Source organism: Macrosteles quadrilineatus, unplaced genomic scaffold (assembly GCF_028750875.1).
Source record: "Macrosteles quadrilineatus isolate MER2022 unplaced genomic scaffold, UCM_ALF_1.0 Scaffold_17__1_contigs__length_3442018, whole genome shotgun sequence".
Classification (NCBI taxonomy): domain Eukaryota; kingdom Metazoa; phylum Arthropoda; class Insecta; order Hemiptera; family Cicadellidae; genus Macrosteles; species Macrosteles quadrilineatus.
In genome coordinates, this window is record NW_026542610.1 from 251,602 (window position 1) to 269,030 (window position 17,429).

At 35.8% G+C, this 17,429-nt stretch overlaps 1 protein-coding gene across 1 annotated transcript; it reads left to right on the forward strand.

Moving 5' to 3' along the window:
* The first annotated feature begins 570 nt into the window (after positions 1–570).
* Positions 571–10,110, forward strand: LOC129005188 (uncharacterized). Its single transcript, XM_054434019.1, has 3 exons — positions 571–642; positions 8,282–8,434; positions 9,647–10,110. The coding sequence occupies exons 1-3, from the start codon at positions 604–606 to the stop codon at positions 9,803–9,805; spliced, it is 351 nt and encodes a 116-aa protein (XP_054289994.1). The 5' UTR covers positions 571–603; the 3' UTR covers positions 9,806–10,110.
* Positions 10,111–17,429: the final 7,319 nt, after the last annotated feature.

Below are 17,429 nucleotides of genomic sequence, written 5' to 3' on the forward strand. Positions count from 1 at the left end.
TCGATTCGATATTTTCATTCGATTGTTTCATTCGATATATCGTTTGGTTAGTTAGATTAGGTTAACCTTACCTAACTAACCAATTTTACAATATTCTCCATAAGAATTACATGGGAATTTTAAATTTTCAATTTTTTGGAATTTGCTCCGTAACCATTAAGCGCTTAATACAACGCTTCAATATACTAAATTATTTGGGTTTTTTTTAGTTCTACAAAATTGTTTGGATAGAAATTTTATATATGAATTTGAACGGATTGTGTTTTTGGCCTCTAGGGACGTCAAAATAAAAAGTATATCGGTCCCGGGTACCTAGGTCTTACCATGAGTACTACGTAATAGCTTATTCCCTATATGGGAAATTCGCTAAAATGATCGAAACATGTTCAGATAGTGATTGAATCGTTGAGAGCACTCAAAAGACAAAGATTATATTGTTACCATTCATGTGTGTGATGCGGGTGCGGGATGATGCGTACAACGGCAGGTAGCGACTGCGCTTGCTTAACACTTATACTCTGTGACGTAACCAAGGCCGGCCCACTTTCATGGCTCAGTCAGTCAGTGGGCCAAGCGCCTGCTGCAATCATCTATCTGCTGGACATGGCTTCTACCGGCATCAGCATAGCTCTTCTGATAGTGGTAAGTATTTACACCGACTTAAAATAGCGAAAATAGAATTTCATCTGACGGTATCGTGTTATCTGAAGACTTTTGGACGCATTTCATGCTTGGCTACGCCGACGTCGACTACAAGTAGGCTACTTAGGAATGGATCAGTGTCACTGGACTTGAACTAGACATGATAAACGAGCTTCAAAATTTACAATGAGATTAAAAGTCTACTTGTGCTAATAGTCGGTCTATGGTAGATTTACAATCGATATATTTGAAATATTGTAATTTTGTACGTAGTTTTTTCATCCAAATAATTGTCTTAAAAGCATATTAATTGTTTTCTTGAATCTAAATATTTCTCAACTAAGAAGCAATCTTTAAAAGGTAAAAGGCTTTTGCATTATTCGTTTTGCATCGGAAACTAGCTTTGAGCCCTAATTAAAATTGACATGGCCCTCTCGTTTATTATAATTGACCTAACAATATTGAAACAATACATTTTTAACAGTATTGAATATACAACTATAGTTCGGCCGCTTAGAAAACGACCTGCGCGCTAATGCTAAACCAATGCTAGAGGAGGTCGCTTTCTAAGCGGCCGAACTATATTTATTAGACCTTATGAGGATTTTACTTAAATTATTAAAAATATCCATTTACAGTATACACGTTTACAGACTTTTAGCGAATCTCCCTAGAAAAGTACCTATTATCGTAGGTAAGACTAGACCTGGGACCGATATCCCTTTTCATTTTGATGTCTCCAGAGGCCAAAAACACTATTCATTCGGAATTGTATCTACGTATAATTTATTAAATATTTGGTTTCAGCACTTGCTAAAACTTGAATGAGTTCGCGAAACAGCAAGATCCGGTCATAGAAACATGGTATTACGGTATAGGGTTTTATAATGTTCCAAACATTTTTATTTTTAATTTGTTCTCTTAAAATATGGTAATGCTCATTTTTCATTACAGCCATCGTGTAGAGTTTAAAACAACAAATAATTTTGTATATTGAAGTGTTGTACAATTAAACTTAACGGAGAAAATCCCAAAAAAAAACTGTACATTTTTATTCCCAAGTTATTCTAATAGAGAAAAAGAAAACTTTCGTAGCTTACTTGTTTATGGATTGATCAAATCTGGTGAATTTATTGATTTCGTCCTATACTATACTCATTTGGTCAAAAACACTGTTAACCTACCCCGTAGCAGCAAACCTAAGCACTCGTGAAATCGAATGTTTTTTTTTATGTGGTATAAATATAATATTAAAGGTATATATAATAACTTAATATTTAATATAATACTAGAGCTCGCCCCGTGGTCAAAAACTCGACCAAAAGTATATATTGTGATGTTTGCACTCTATTTTTACCCCTCACTGTAAATAAAACCTGTGATTGGGATTTATTCAATTTGTTTTGTTTTTCTGTTTATATTTTGTTGTTATTTCGTCACCAACATGGCAACCCATAAAGCCCATGTTATTTTTTATATTTTAAATTCATTTTTGTGTTTTTTTATTCTATTTTAATTTATAAAAGATTTTGCACGTCTACAGACAAATAGCTTTCTAACAGTAGGGTATTTTCCCTGCGATGCACACGAGCTGAAGATAAAGGTTTCCAATTATTTAAACACACTTGTCTATTAATTATATACGAGTGGTCGTCCAGTGGTCGAAAACTCGACCAAAAATATATAGGTAATGTATACGCATTGACTATTGGATACTGAAGTAGACATCCCATCTAGGACCAGCTGTCGCAATTTTTTTAAATTAAAAAACATGTAGTTGTGTGAGCCAGTCACAAAATGAGTGTCTAAATTCTATGTTATAGGCTAGGTACCTTATTTTTTGTTGCTGACAAAGTTGATGGGTCATAACAGTTGCTATAACTCATAATAAGTCATTCTAAAAGTTTGACTTGGTAAAGCACATTGTGTGTATTCGACAAAAATTAGTCATTTAGATTAATCTTTTAGTGGCTCACTTCAACTACGATGAATTATGAATTTAATTAAAAAACTGGCGACAAAGTGAAATTAGTAAAAATAGTTTTTAAACGGAGGTCTCGGCTCGTATTATTGACAAATTATGAGTATTAAATTGTTGACCCTGCAAGGTCTGCCTTTATGTTATGCACTAGATTTTTCACATAAAGACATAATTTCAGATTTCCGGCGTTTTTTACTAGATTTGTGCTCAATTTAATAATGTAGAATGTTTGAAAAATAGCAGAATGAAGATGGATAGAAAAACACTTTAAGTATACATTTAGACTTTGAGTATATAATTTTTAGAGTCACATTCAAAGACTGGTTTTTAAATCTAGGATTGAATTAATATCTGTAAGCATGGTCAAATAACGCATTATTATCGTAATATCATAAGTAAAATATGAGAAATTTGCTATAAACTACTTAACATTTTTATTTAGATTTCTATACACTTTAAATACTGGTACATAATATTGTTCCTTGACATTTAAAAGACGTAGGGAATAATAACAACTGACGTAAAAACAGATTACTGTATTGTGACGGGTTGCGAGAGATAGTGTAACGGAACGTGTTGCACAACCATAGTTCTTTTGCTAGTGTATCTAGGACCTTTGGCTCTCAAAGAAACGGCAGAGTAAAGGCCGGTATCCACAGTGCGAGGCAGCTCGCTGCGAATGCCTCGTTGCGAATGCTCGGCTTTGCCTCGGACTGTGGATACCGGGGTTGCTCACTGCGAGCACCTGTGCGGCGCTCGCGTCGCACAATGTGAGGCGAGCCGTGTACTTGTCGGTCTCAGAGCAGTGCTCAAAGGTGCCTCACCCCGAGCTGTGCGTTAAGTGGATACCTGCACTGTCTGCCTCGCACCGTACCAGACTGTTCTCTGCAAACCATTCCACGCGAAACTGTCATCATGGATACTCATGATAGAATAAAGAGATTAGTGAAGTGTTACGAAAGTAAACGTTTGTTTTGGGAGTCTAAACACCGAGAGTATTATAATAAGTTTAAGAGAGAAGACTTGTGGCGCGAAATATCGCAGTCAATGAATGTTCCGGTGAAAGATCTGAAAAAGAAGATTTACGTCTCTGTTGGGGTCTTACCGACGTGAAAGGTCGAGGCTATAGTAATCAAGAATCTCAGATTACTATCTCAGAGTATAAGAATTTAAGAATCTCAGAATATAAGAATCTCAGAGTAACAGCTAATCTTTCCTTGGTCGTAATAGCACTTCGCATGTAGGTATCGCGTTTTTTCACGGCAGGCTCTATCAATGTAATTAAATGTTCAAAATCTTCATTGGACATTCGCAAGAAATTTGTCACGTCTTCTTCGAACCTCACGTCTTCTAGGAGTCTGTTCCCATATTCAAACCGATTTCGATCAATCTTTTTGACCCAACAACGATGTTTACGTCGCTTTTTCTGTTGCTTTTTATTAATAATCGTTGCCATCACAATAAAAGCAGCAGCAGAAACTTGCACTTTTCTATGGAAAAACACCATTGTACCGACTGTCTTAACTACGAATGCGGGTGGCTCGCGCCATGTTCGCGTGCTCGCAGTGAGCATTCGTGGTTACAAACTAGCTGCCAGCTAAAGAGCTCACCCTGAGGCAGATGGCACGAGGCATTCGCAGCGAGCAGCCTCGCACTGTGGATACCCGGCTTTAATCTCAAATTGCCCTTAAACAACCGCAGCGTTGGTAATAAAAAATCCGTCGCAAACCATGAATTAATTGTAAAGTCGTATTTATTTATTTCAGGCTTAATTTTGTGTTGTTTATTGATACATGTTTAGTTTTGTCGTTGGTTCTGACACATGCATGTGGATGTGGTGTGATGTAACGTCTGAAATGTTTTGTTGTCGCAGTTCCACTCGAGTAGTCACACTTTCACAGTTCAAGGTCTTTCTTGAGTCTTTTACCAGATTCCCAGTCATAAATAGGAATATCGAACCGTTCATTTTCCCAAACTAAACTGTTTATATTCTGGCTTGATGATATTCTCAAGCAGAACAAAAAAGATCTGTATACATATTTGATTAAACGTGTGCAGTTAAAAAATCAAGCCATTTGAGCTCATTGGTGACGTGATTTCTCAAAGGATATTTACCGGAACTTTTGTTATCCCAAAGATAAGTGGGCTTTATAGCTTATGCGATTTTCATCACATCGATGTTGATTCAAGAGTATGACAAATAGAATAAATGGTCGATTTTCTGCAAACTCCTGCAGGGATATGTATATCGTTTGACTTTAGTGAAACAGTTCTACTGCACAGAAAAGGTTCTCGTCGCCTTTGGATTTTCTAGATAGGTAGACCCACAACTTTGGTGGGCTCCGAACCACCTTCTAGTTACAACCACTTCTAGCTCTTGGGGATACCGGGCTTCCCGCACTACAGTGTAGGCTCCACGAATATTACAACTTCTGTTCTAATATTCGTCTTATCACTACTGGACCAGTTTTGACATCATTGAGTTTGTGCAAGTTGTGTCTTTATGCTGTGTTTTTTAGGTTACGTTCATGCGCATTTAATTTCAAACGTATTTCATTACAATCATTTCGTGCCATGACCGATGGAAACGTTATACGCCTGTCACTGCTGCGGTCAAGCAACGTCACCACCGATAAATTCGTTAGCGAATTTTAAATATCCGATCCAACGATAAGAGAATTTACAACAAAGATAATTCATATTGTTTATGAATAATTGGTAATAAACAATAATACAGCCATGCTTCCAGTCAAGTGATTTTAGTATCCAAAAGGCAAGATGTAATTAAATTGTAAATTGAACTAATTAGACTAAATATAAATGCAAAATTAATTGAATGGTTGTGATAACTATTTATAATTTTTAAGATGATAACTCAAGATCGGCTACCGAAACGTGAGAAGGGTTGATTAGGTCAGGCTAAAGTGGTCAGTGTTTTTTGATAGATGGAAAGATCACCATATTAGTTCATTTTATATAGTTTTGGAATACTGTAATCGGATCCTTGGTACGTAGCTTGACGATCAATTGTTAATAAAATCTGACAGTCGTATGGACATAACACATTACACACACCCACTACACGAGTTTAATTTTCATGAACCGTCTGACTGTCACATGTAGGCTAATAAAGACTACAAGTCTGTTGCGAATGTAGATTTTTACGTAGCCCGACAATTCTACCGACCGTAATCTAACCATAATAATGAATTTTAACTATCAATCTTGAATACCCTTAAAATATTATTTTTCAATCACTATTGTATTTAAAGTGAAAGTAAAAAATTCCTTTAAAACTAATTTCTACTAGAATTTGCGGTTCTCAGAGAAATATACCAGAGAATAAACACATTGCAGTTTTAGAATTCTGTTTTAAAGAATGCCTTAATAACATGTATAGTCAATGAGTATCTAAAGTAAACGTAACAGCTATTTAACACATTGATTTTAAATATTAGGTAGCCCACACATATTTCTCTATTTTAAAAACAGTAGGCCTATCAAAAAATGTATTAAATATTTGTAGAGAAAGTTTGTTTTTTACTAGATTTTTAGCAAAGTGTTTATTTTGTCGAGATTAATGTTTTGAAATCTATATAATTAATACGCTACATGAAACTTTGTCGGTTGAACTCCTCCGCCATTTCTTAACCGATTTTATCCATTGACGTCTCATTGGAAAGAGCGTGTCGTGTAGATTTGCAAACTGGCCTTACATTTTTGAAAAAAGTCCCTCGGGTTCTGCCCCAGTGGCTTTGAAAGTTCCCATGTTATCTTTATGAAGAACATAATTGTTTACATATTGATCAGCTGTATAATTTAATTGCTGTTATTTATTTTTCAATTCAATGAAACGCATTGAGTACATTTGTTTACTATTTGAGTTTGTGTAAACATAACCCCCAAGACGGATCGTCTTAGTGTGGTTTTATCTTAAATTTGTGTATTTATAGTTGTTTTGTGTCGCTCTGACGGATCGTGTTAGCATGATTGTTACTTAAATTTGTACATTTATCGTTGTTTTGTGTAGCTATAATTTGTTCATTTATTTTTTTTTCCCCCTTTTAAATGCCTCCGACGTGACGACAACGGAGGCGTAATCGTGATAACGACCGCAGCTACAAAACAGTGTCGCGTAAAGGCATAGTCAGCACCTGACCCTGGACAATCTCAACTAATAGGTTAAAAATGCGCCCTAACACTACCCCAAAACGATTTTTCGTTCTCAATTGGTCCTCTATCAATGACCTGTGTTGCTTGGACAGCGAGGCATTTAGAGAAGGAGAAAACCGGCCGGAATGCTTTAGGTTTATCAATAACGAAGATAAACATGGTCTGAGTACACACCGGTAATCTTTGAGTTGACTCTTTTAAACTTATTCTAAATATGACTGTTATTCGTTTTGAATTATTAACTCCTGTAGTACTTTACAATTGCTCGAATTCGAGCAACATGTACACTAGTAATAAATAAACCAGGACCTTCTAAAACCACCGCGCCCGTGCCAACTCACAAGAACACACTCTATTGGATAAATTAAATTACAAGAGCGATGTAACCATTATCAATTTTCTTGGTAATTTTTATGTAGATACCTAGCCTGCGTTTTTATAGTTAAACTAGGACTACAGTGACGGTTTCACTAGCACCGGCAGCCAAAACATACGAACTCAAAACAGTAAAGCTGTGAGAAATGTGTCGGGAGTTTGAAGGCGTTCAATAAATCCCGGTTTCAACGCAACCTCACCCCAAGTCCAAGGTTCGAAACTAAAACATTTTCGTAAACTAACTTAAGCTATTTAACTAACGAAGAAACTATATTGTATACAATTTTCCTACCTGAAGTATACATGATAATACTAATAATCAGCACGATATAAAATGGTCTAATATAGCGTTAGTAATAGTAGGTATAAATAGATTCGACAACTTAAGCGAGCAACTCTTTTCAAGGCTCAACAAAACTACTTGTTATTACCAGGGCTATTTTTGCTGTAGTTCAGATATTTCACAGAAGCTTACAACATTACTGATTCAACCAAGGATATCAAACTTCGTCTAAATAATACGAAGAATCTTAAAGAATCCATTTTACTACAAATTCGAATATGAGATATTATGACTAATACATTTTGAAGTTTTTAGTATTGAACTATAGAGAATTGGCGAGGTGCCTTTTAGTCTCAGTACATATTGCAAATAAGAATTTTTCAATGCATTTATAAAATAGTACGCCTAATCTTTAATGTTTGTAATAGAAAATATTTGCGAAATAATGTAATTTTTATTATTGGAGCTTTTTTAAATTTCCGTTTGAAATGCTGTACTTGCTCTTGGATTGATATAACTGTCGTGTATTAGTCTTGAACAACAAATTGGTCAATAATAGTCGGAGATATTTTGTACATTTTCCACGAATACAAAAACATTATTATCTTCTTCCGCGATCGCGGCGAAATCCTCTCAATGTAACCCCCGAACTCCCCTCAACTGGCTACGCCACTGGACTCTGGTGATAAAATATTCTGTTACTAATTCGTGTACTTTTTCTTTAAACCCACCTTAAGCTATAGGAACACTTGTTAGAGTCTTCTCCGAACTGTAAACTTCCTCCACTATAGCGTTCTAAGTAGAACACTTCTTGCTTTGTGTTCCAGGTTCTAGCAGTTGCCTCAGCCGCTGTCCCTGCTCAGAGGTTCCCCAGCAACCAGGAGGTTCCTACCATCAAGGGTGTTCTGGAGGCGCTGCGCTTCGCCTTCGTCGGTTCTCCCACCTACCACGCCAAGCAGCCCTGGGACTTTGACCCGGAGGTACCGTACTATCACAGACAATTACTTCAGACTAGACCTAGGGGTTGCGGCATTATCACTTAGATAAAATCCATTGGTGACTTGGCGGGGATCGAACCCGGGACCTCAGGGACTGAAGTCCCGCGCTCTAACCACTACGCCAGCTCGCCCCCCCCCCCAAAAAAAAGGAAAACAAATGATCACAGACAATATAATACTGTATTGTCTGTGGTACTAGTCAAAGCTAATCAACCACTTGATAGAACGTTTCCTCGTTTTGAGGCCAATCATACAGTAGCTCGAAAGTTCTTGCAATTTTACATCCGACAGAGAATTGCAGCATGTGTACCGAGTGACCTTGACATAAAGTGAAAATACGATATTTCGAATGTCTTGTTTATCCAACAGATGACTCTAAAAATCGGGCTTAGAACCAATAAATACTAGATTGACTAATACCAGTCTATAGCTTTGGTCTTATGGTATACTTGTTGAAAACAAACCTACGACACAACCTACACTGCTAGAACAATTACACACAATTAAATTACTAATAACGTAGTTCATTTAAATAGTAACAACAAAACTACCTGTATAAAAATGGTACTACAATTAGTCATTTATATAGGTACCCTAGATTACAACTGATCCAGTATTTACAAAAAAAAGACTCCCCTTTTGATTGCCAAGCTCCGAAGATTAAAAATCCTAGGAACGAAGCATTGAGATGCTTTAACACAGAGGAGGAACTATAATGTGAACTGCAGGAACTGTAACTGTAGAAGAAATGGCGCAAGATGCCACAGTCACCAAGACTTGGGCCATGTTTAATTGAATACTTGGGTCACCAACCGTATTTAATCGAATGAACCTCTTATTTAGAATATATTGCTGTCGAAATTTTATCGCTTGGATTTTTCTGAACTGTGATAGTAGCTATGAACTAAAGCGCGTGAAAGCTCATCAGTCGTCTTTCAGTTTGGCGTGAGTAAACAGTTAATGTACAAGAAATTAAACTGTATTTTGCAGTGCTACAGCAGTATACTCTGTCGTTGGCTTAATTGAAGTGTTTTTAACTGCCTCCAACATCAAAATAGAAATGGCCTGCTGCACGATTATGCATCTCTTGCCGTTGGTCGCCGTAGTCTCTCCCAACTGGCATTAGTGTAGTCCTTTAACTATATGGACTATTTCGTAATCGTACTGCTACAACTTTGATCTGTAATATTCCAGGTGTCCAAGAGACGCAACCCTGGGTACGAGGCTCTCCACGGTCATCACTCCGAGCGGCTCATAGAGAGGCTCGGGCTAGGGGAAGATGGTCGTGAGGAGGAGAGGAGGCAACAACAAGCCATCCGAGACATCGGGGTGCCGATCACGGGGAAGCGGTGACTGGGAACGTGAAGGAAGTTGACATGAACTGATCAGACTGATGCGCAATAACTGTGTATTTACTCTCAATACCCGTCTCGTCCTGGGTGTCAGTTGCCAAGAAGTGATATATTTTGATGGAGGGTCTCACATATGTGTTCGTGTTCACATTCGTGTGTGGAGGGCCAATTGACTTGTTATGAATTTACAGTAGTCAAAATTATTTTTCGTCCAATCCTGATTGTTGAAGTTTACCAACTTTTCTTGATTAGCTACGACCAATCATACATCATTTAGTATGCTATCAATAAAGACCTATTTGCATACTAATTGAGTTAGTTATTTTCCAACATCAACGCAAATGCATTTTCATAATGAAACACAAGGATTTTTTAAATTAAAAAATCCAAAATTACCTAAATATCTTGTAATAGCTTAAAAAGTTCACTTGCACCATCAAAAGCCAAAGACACTATATTACATTGTTTGTACACAAATTCACACGTGAAACATGAAGATATTCCCTTGTATCTGGTGTTGGCCTGGTGGTGACGTCACTCCAGGTAACCGTTATGTGCTGCTTTCTCCCGCGATTTCTACAGACGGCCAAACCTTTGTTGGCGATTTTCAATACTGAAGAAGGATTATTTACCATCCACGAGGACGGGGATATGAATGACTAAAATGTTAACATGTAACATTCTTTTAAAAAGCCAACCACAACCTGTGGTAGTCATGTAAAATCCACTTGTTTTGATATGTGAAATATACTTTTACCATCCACGAGGACGGCGATATGAATGACTAAAATGTTAACATGTAACATTCTTTTAAAAAGCCAACCACAACATGTGGTAGTCATGTAAAATCCACTTGTCTTTCTATGTGAAATATACTTGTATAATTCGTAAAGATAAACTGATTGAATAACAGCCTTTGTGTTTTAACCAATCCTAAGATTACCAAACACTCACCATTGAGATAGAGATAACAAAAGAACAAGACTTGAACCGATCCCTTGCAAAAAGTTAAACTAAACACCATTGGCATAAAAAACCCTAAAAATTCATGAATTCTAGATAGAATTACTTTCTATCTGAATCCATATCTGGAACTCGCTTTTGCGTGGAAGGCGTACACGCTACTCAAGACTCAAAACACGTTGAGTCCTCCAGAGAGTGATCGTACAGCGCCGTGCTCATAGCGCCAGGGAAAATAGCGGAATATCGTGATATCACAGCGCCGTCTACCTGGACCGGGCGTGTATTCCTGCTCTACTGTAATATTGTCCTTCTTTAAAGATTATAAATTTGGTTCTTAAATTGGAATGATTAGGTACTGTACGTACTATTATACACAATAGTTCCAATAATATCAAATCCGAACCTCAAAACTACGAATGGAAATGGAAGTTCTGTCACAACTCCTACTTACTAAATAAAGCTGGAAGTTGCTTTTACACCAGTCCCTTATTGAACTGGTCAGTAGCAATTCAAAATGAGACGCTATTCCCTCCATTCTTGCTACGATCTCAAATTACAAATTTTAATTTCTCAGTTAACAATGTCCACTTCTCAATCACAGTGTCTAAACTCAAATTCCTGGGGTTTCTTCAAATTAAAAAATACCATTTTATCATTGGTAATGGGCCGTCACCACCATCGTGCAAAGCCTATCGAGAGGAAGAAGAAGATGATGACGCCAGTTGCGGAAGTGAAAGACTTTCACTTTTACTTTCTTTTGCAGCCTCCGCTGCCTTCACCTTCACCTTCTTCGAGCAGATCTCCTAGGCCGTGGCCACCTACTGCAGTTTTGGCGGGCAAATCTTGGTGGCCGTGGCCGCATAGGCTACTACACGTATTGTTTAAGCGGGTAAAAAAATTAAAACAAAATTAAAAGACCGGTTGTCATTTTGCAACAATGGAAATTTTAATGGTTACGTATTCAGTACCAAAATTAACTACAGGCTGATGACCGCAAACCCAAGTAAAAAATCGCACGATTTAGCAAATACGGAAAGTAAAACGATTTTTTTTTAAACTTACGTGGTGGATATTGCTTTTAAATAAAGCATTGCAGTTAACTGTTGATATTATATAGCTAAAATTTACAATTTATTTCCGTGCAAACCACCATCGTTGTTTCAATTGCCTGAATAGTAACGCCAATTAGTATTTTTCTTAACAACTAAGGCCTGATAATACATCAGCAACCCGAAACGAGAAGCTGTACGAAATAGGTATTGCACGAATACTTGAATGGACACAGTATTGATCATTACCATAAACAAATTATGTTAATGGATATATTAAACATTATTTAACATTGCTTTAATGAAAATGTCTAAACCATAATGTTAAAGCTAGGTCTATTAGTATAAACCATAATGTTAAAGCTATTAGTATAGTACTAGTTGTTCTGCCCGTGCTTCGCTACGGGGTAAGAATGCAGAAAAGAGTAAAATTCGGTTTTACTATAAGATACTATAAGAAACAGTTACAACACACTTACCAGGAAACCTATAGGCAAAGGCTCAATCGTGATTATTGATTATTTAAATGAAGATCTCTTAACGTATTAGGTACTACTAGGGGAAACCCGTCGAAATCGACGGTTACTTTCAAGGCTTACGTTAATTCATCTAACTGCGATGAATTGGGTGAAATATACATATTTTGAGCATTTAACATTGTTCAAAGAGTAATAAGTGTAAAAAAATAACAATATTGCGTTAGTTGCCAAATTTGGTTGTTCATTCAATGATTAAAATATTTCCTATCCTGTACGTCATCGGAGTTATTATTAGTATGTTATATGGTATCTCTTCCTTTGGTAGAACCTTTAAATAGTATTTAAATCGTATTGGTGGATCTTGTAGTTAAACACTTCCGCGACTTCATCAGTGTTTGAGAAAAAATATATGTTTGTTGAGAAGACACGTTCTAACTTCAAAGGGAGTTATATCCGTTACAGTGTAAGTTTGACTTTCCTTCATCACGTCGCGTCAGTTCATATCGTACTGTGCCAATGAATGAACCCTCTAGCATAGTTTTGAGAAATTGACTATGGGGTTACTGATAAAGCTGGAATTCCTTGACATGGGGGATGTCAGTTAGTTGTCTCGGCCTTCTCAATAACATAAAGTTGTCAATATAATCTCTCTACGGAATGTTAGGTGTAGTGGAATACATTAAGTAAAGTTGGCTTTTATTCTTGAACTGTTAGGGGCCTCCTCATTTATATGGTCTTGGCGGCTTCATTGGCAACAAATAATGCAAATGACATAGCAATGGGACATTTCCAAAAAGCAAAAATACTGTAAAATGGCTGTTACGTATATATTGACGTTTACATATTGTTAATCAACGTATATGATAAATACTTTAATACTTAAATACGTTTTTATGGCGACCATTCATAGTAGGTAAGCCAAGTATGAATGGAGATGAGTGTAGGATGAGTGGCACGATCTTGAAGTCTTTTTAGTGACTAAGGCCGACATTCCTTGGATACAGCTGTTAATTAATAGCCCATACAGCGAATGGCAACCAAGGGACCTACAGTTTATAGTTGAATTGGAACCAAATTTTTTTTGCATTGGTATTTATGAATTGGTATAATTATCAGGATAGCACTGCGGGTAGTCGTAGTACTCACTCGTGCGGACGTTAATCCACACCAGGGAGTATCGCATCCACAGTGCATTCCTATAAATATCCACAATTCGTGACCTCCTAGTAGCTGGATTACAGGACGACGCCACCCGTCCCAGTCAAAGAATTATGTGATCTAGTTTAAAAGGAATATGACCTTTCTGTCATGACAGTAGCTGCTTAAATTGTATTTTCTCTTTGTACCATATTTTACAGCCAAAATGTCGTGTTATTTTCAATAATGTTACAAATTCAGTGCGCCAAAGTCCGTAATATAGGCAGGTGCAAATAATTTGTCAAGATAGGTACCATTTTAGGCAATGTTTCTAAGTTTGGATTTTATTAGACACAATAAGAGCAGATAATTTTCTACATAAATATTTGATATTTTGTAGAATAATATGATAAAATGTATGGCGAAAAAGGCACACACCAACCCGTACAATAGATATAAGATAGTTCAATAAGAAATAATTTAAGAATTGCTGTGATAAAAGGATTTTCCACTGATTTCGTAATGGAACGTTACATTGCAAAACATGGCATGATAAAGAAGAAAATCAATTTTAAAATCAGAAAATAACATTGCAAATACTTATTTGGTAGAATTCAACTCCCAATAAATGTGTGTTGTTTGAAATACAATTTAAAAATGAACAGCTGTTCCATTAAAAAGTATTATCCACGTGGCCAAAATGTAAACAACTCTGTGGAGGGATCTTTTAAGGCTTCTGGGGCAGAGTCCTAAGGGATTTTGCTTAGTTTTTCTTTTGATAACTCATCTACAGACCAAGACCTTTCTTTGGACACCTCTACCAAGTTTCTACGCCCAACCGTTCTCTCAAATTAGTGGGGACAAAGTTTCCAATCAAATATTTAGATTCCCCCATGTTAATCTTATGGGAGAAAATCTAACTTTAATGGCCTGTGGGGCAAAGCCCGAGGATTTTTACTACATGAATTGGTGAAAGGGGGCGTCTACACAAAAAATACTTTATTTTGACACGTCGTTTGTAAAAATCCGTCCATTATTAACGGAGGAGTAGTGTTTTCTAGAAATCGCCTTCACGTATTATATATAAGGATAACTATTGTGTACTATAGTGTATTTCATTTAAAATATATGCAAAAGTATATTTCATTGACTACATTAACAATTTTATCATTGTAAACAAAATAAATTAAATAGCAGAACGAAGCATAACAGCTGGGTAAATAAATGTTCTTCTTAAGAAATACATTGGGATTTTGATGGCCTGTGGGGCAAAGCCCGAGGACTTTTATTAAAGAAATTGGTGAAAGGGGCGTCTACACAAAAAATACTTAATTTTGACACATAGTTTGTAAAAATCCGCCCATTATTAAGGGAGGAGTAGTGTTTCATAGAAATCGCCTTCACGTATATATATATAAGGATTCGGACCAGTTACGTCATTTGCTTATGTTTGTGATCCATACCGCTGTCTGCTCTAATGTTCGAGGGTATTACTGAATTATAAAGTTCTAAGTACAATTTTAATTTAAGATTATAGTTTAGACAAACAGCTAGCTGTTACCTGCTACCTGCTACCATGGATAAAACATACTCCCTTTTAGCTGCTAACCACAGGCTTCACACAGTTTGACTTCATAAGTAATAATGATAAAACTATTGATTGGTTTAGTTCCTTCCACCATGTTAAGCTGAAATAAACAAAACAGAATACAGTAATACAAACAAATAATCAAACTAAATTTGTTAATAAGGTAGCCTATTAAATTGAAGGGATAGCAAAAAAAGTAGGCCTACAGCTGAGGTATTTTTAACATTTAGGTATATGGAAAGTTCCCTTTAGAAAGAAATGACATTTTAAGTACATAGTTTTATAGGGGTGTGACTTTTAGTTTTTTTTTTTAAAGTTCATGGCTACATTGGGATTTATATGGATTTTTTCTGGTATCTTCTTGTCGGGCTTATTAGCAATTCCCAATTCCAACCAGAAACTCATTACCACTTTAATAGATGGTCCACAACAATGGTCCACATTTCCAGAGATTAATTCATACTTAGTGATTCTATCTAGAATGCATGCATTCTGTTGTTCGCCATTGGCCTTTTGTTTTTAATTTCTCGTAAGGGAACGGTCCAAGCCCTGTTCTATTGCTACATTAATTAATGCCAAGTCTCATTTTTTTTAGATTTTCTGATTAATTGATAGTCCAACCAATAATTTCCCCATCGTCCAGAATCAACCTCAATCGGGATCTAAACACAATATTCATTGAGAATTTGAATTTGAATTTGTCATCTTCGTTGACAATTTGAAGGCGAAATCAACCCTACATTGTCAGATTTATGTATAACATACAATCTCAACCAAAAAACACGTCTGGACAAACAAATAACAAACTACTACAGAACTGAAAGTGAAAGTGGTTGAACAAACAAGTTGAACGACTTGCTTAGACCACTACTGCCCAGTCTAGATTATTATTTAAATTACAACATTATCACGTTTAAAATACGTCGACGTTTACTTTATACGTTTACAACAGTTGTATCATATACTAATCAACACAAGTAGACTTCTCATCCCATTGTAAATTTTGAATATCGTTTTTCGTGACTGTTTCATGCCTGTTGACACTGATCGCTAGTGTCGACAAAATGTTGCTTATATTATTTTAGGGTTAATGATTTGTGATTGTGCTTTACTGTTTGGTCATAACTAGGGGACTAGTTATTATTTATGATTAGATCGTTTTATTTGGTGAAACTTTAAAACCTTAAATGACTGAAAATAACAATAAACAAATTGTAATCATAACACGACCTCTACAGTATATACAGAACTATAAACACTATAACAATAAACAATATAACTATAACCTTATAGTCAACTAGCTGTTGCTGTTACCCACGGGCTCCACCCCGTTTTTAACCCACTTCCCCACTACCAACAAAAGGAGGAGGTTCTCAATTTGTTTGTGGCGATGTTTTTTTTCTATGTATGTTCACCAATTTCTCTGTGATTCTTTTACCGATCAGTGTGGTTCCACCACCAAAATAACCAGGAGAGTTTCTATTTGGTACCTTATATATTATGTTTAAGTATAATATTTGTTTCGGTGAAAAATTCTGAAAACTTTAAATATTCAACATTTATTTTGTTTACATTTGTGCAGATTGTTTACATTTGTGCAGAGAAGGCAATAAATAATGATAACATTCCTACAGCTGTTAGTTGAAACCATTTAAATGAAGCTAGAGACAATTCTTCATGAAACAGTTGCTTCATATTGATCAATAAACTATTTCTTGCCATGCATTTTGTTTTGGTTACTATAAAAATGTATTTTAACGTTTGATCTGATAATATTATTTATATTTTTATTTATATATTTATGTTTATATATTTATGTTTTTCTGATAATATTAGTAATATATTCTCTACCCAGTTACTATAACATATCAATAATATTATGCCTGCTTCGGAAAGTCCTAGAGGAAGATGATTTGCAATTTCGACTAGGCTATATCTTGAGCAAACAAAACCCCCTACATGACTTACACCACTTTTAGCTGAACCAATCTTTCATATAATATTTTCCAAAGGTACTGTACGTGTTATCAACCAATTTTACACTTTTGAGAGATTGTTTAGTGTTGGTAGCTGAGGAATAACTTTCATATTGTTCCAAAACGCTTGAGACGTTACTGTATTTCTTTTTATAATGTAGAAGCACACCGATTTCAGGAATTGATGATGTCTGATATTTCAATGTATCAAGAAAAGACAATTAGTTTTTCATTAGGTCTAATGTAATGGACAACACTTTCTTTCTTAAGGAATATCTAAAAATGTTCATTTTCATACCCATTGATTGTAACCTGAACAGGTGACTCAAGCAGTTTTAAAATAATGATTGTTCTGTGGAACTTTTGATTGTTTCAAATAGTTTTGCTTGTCAAAAAACCTCAAGTAATTAATATATAAAAAATTATACAGTCA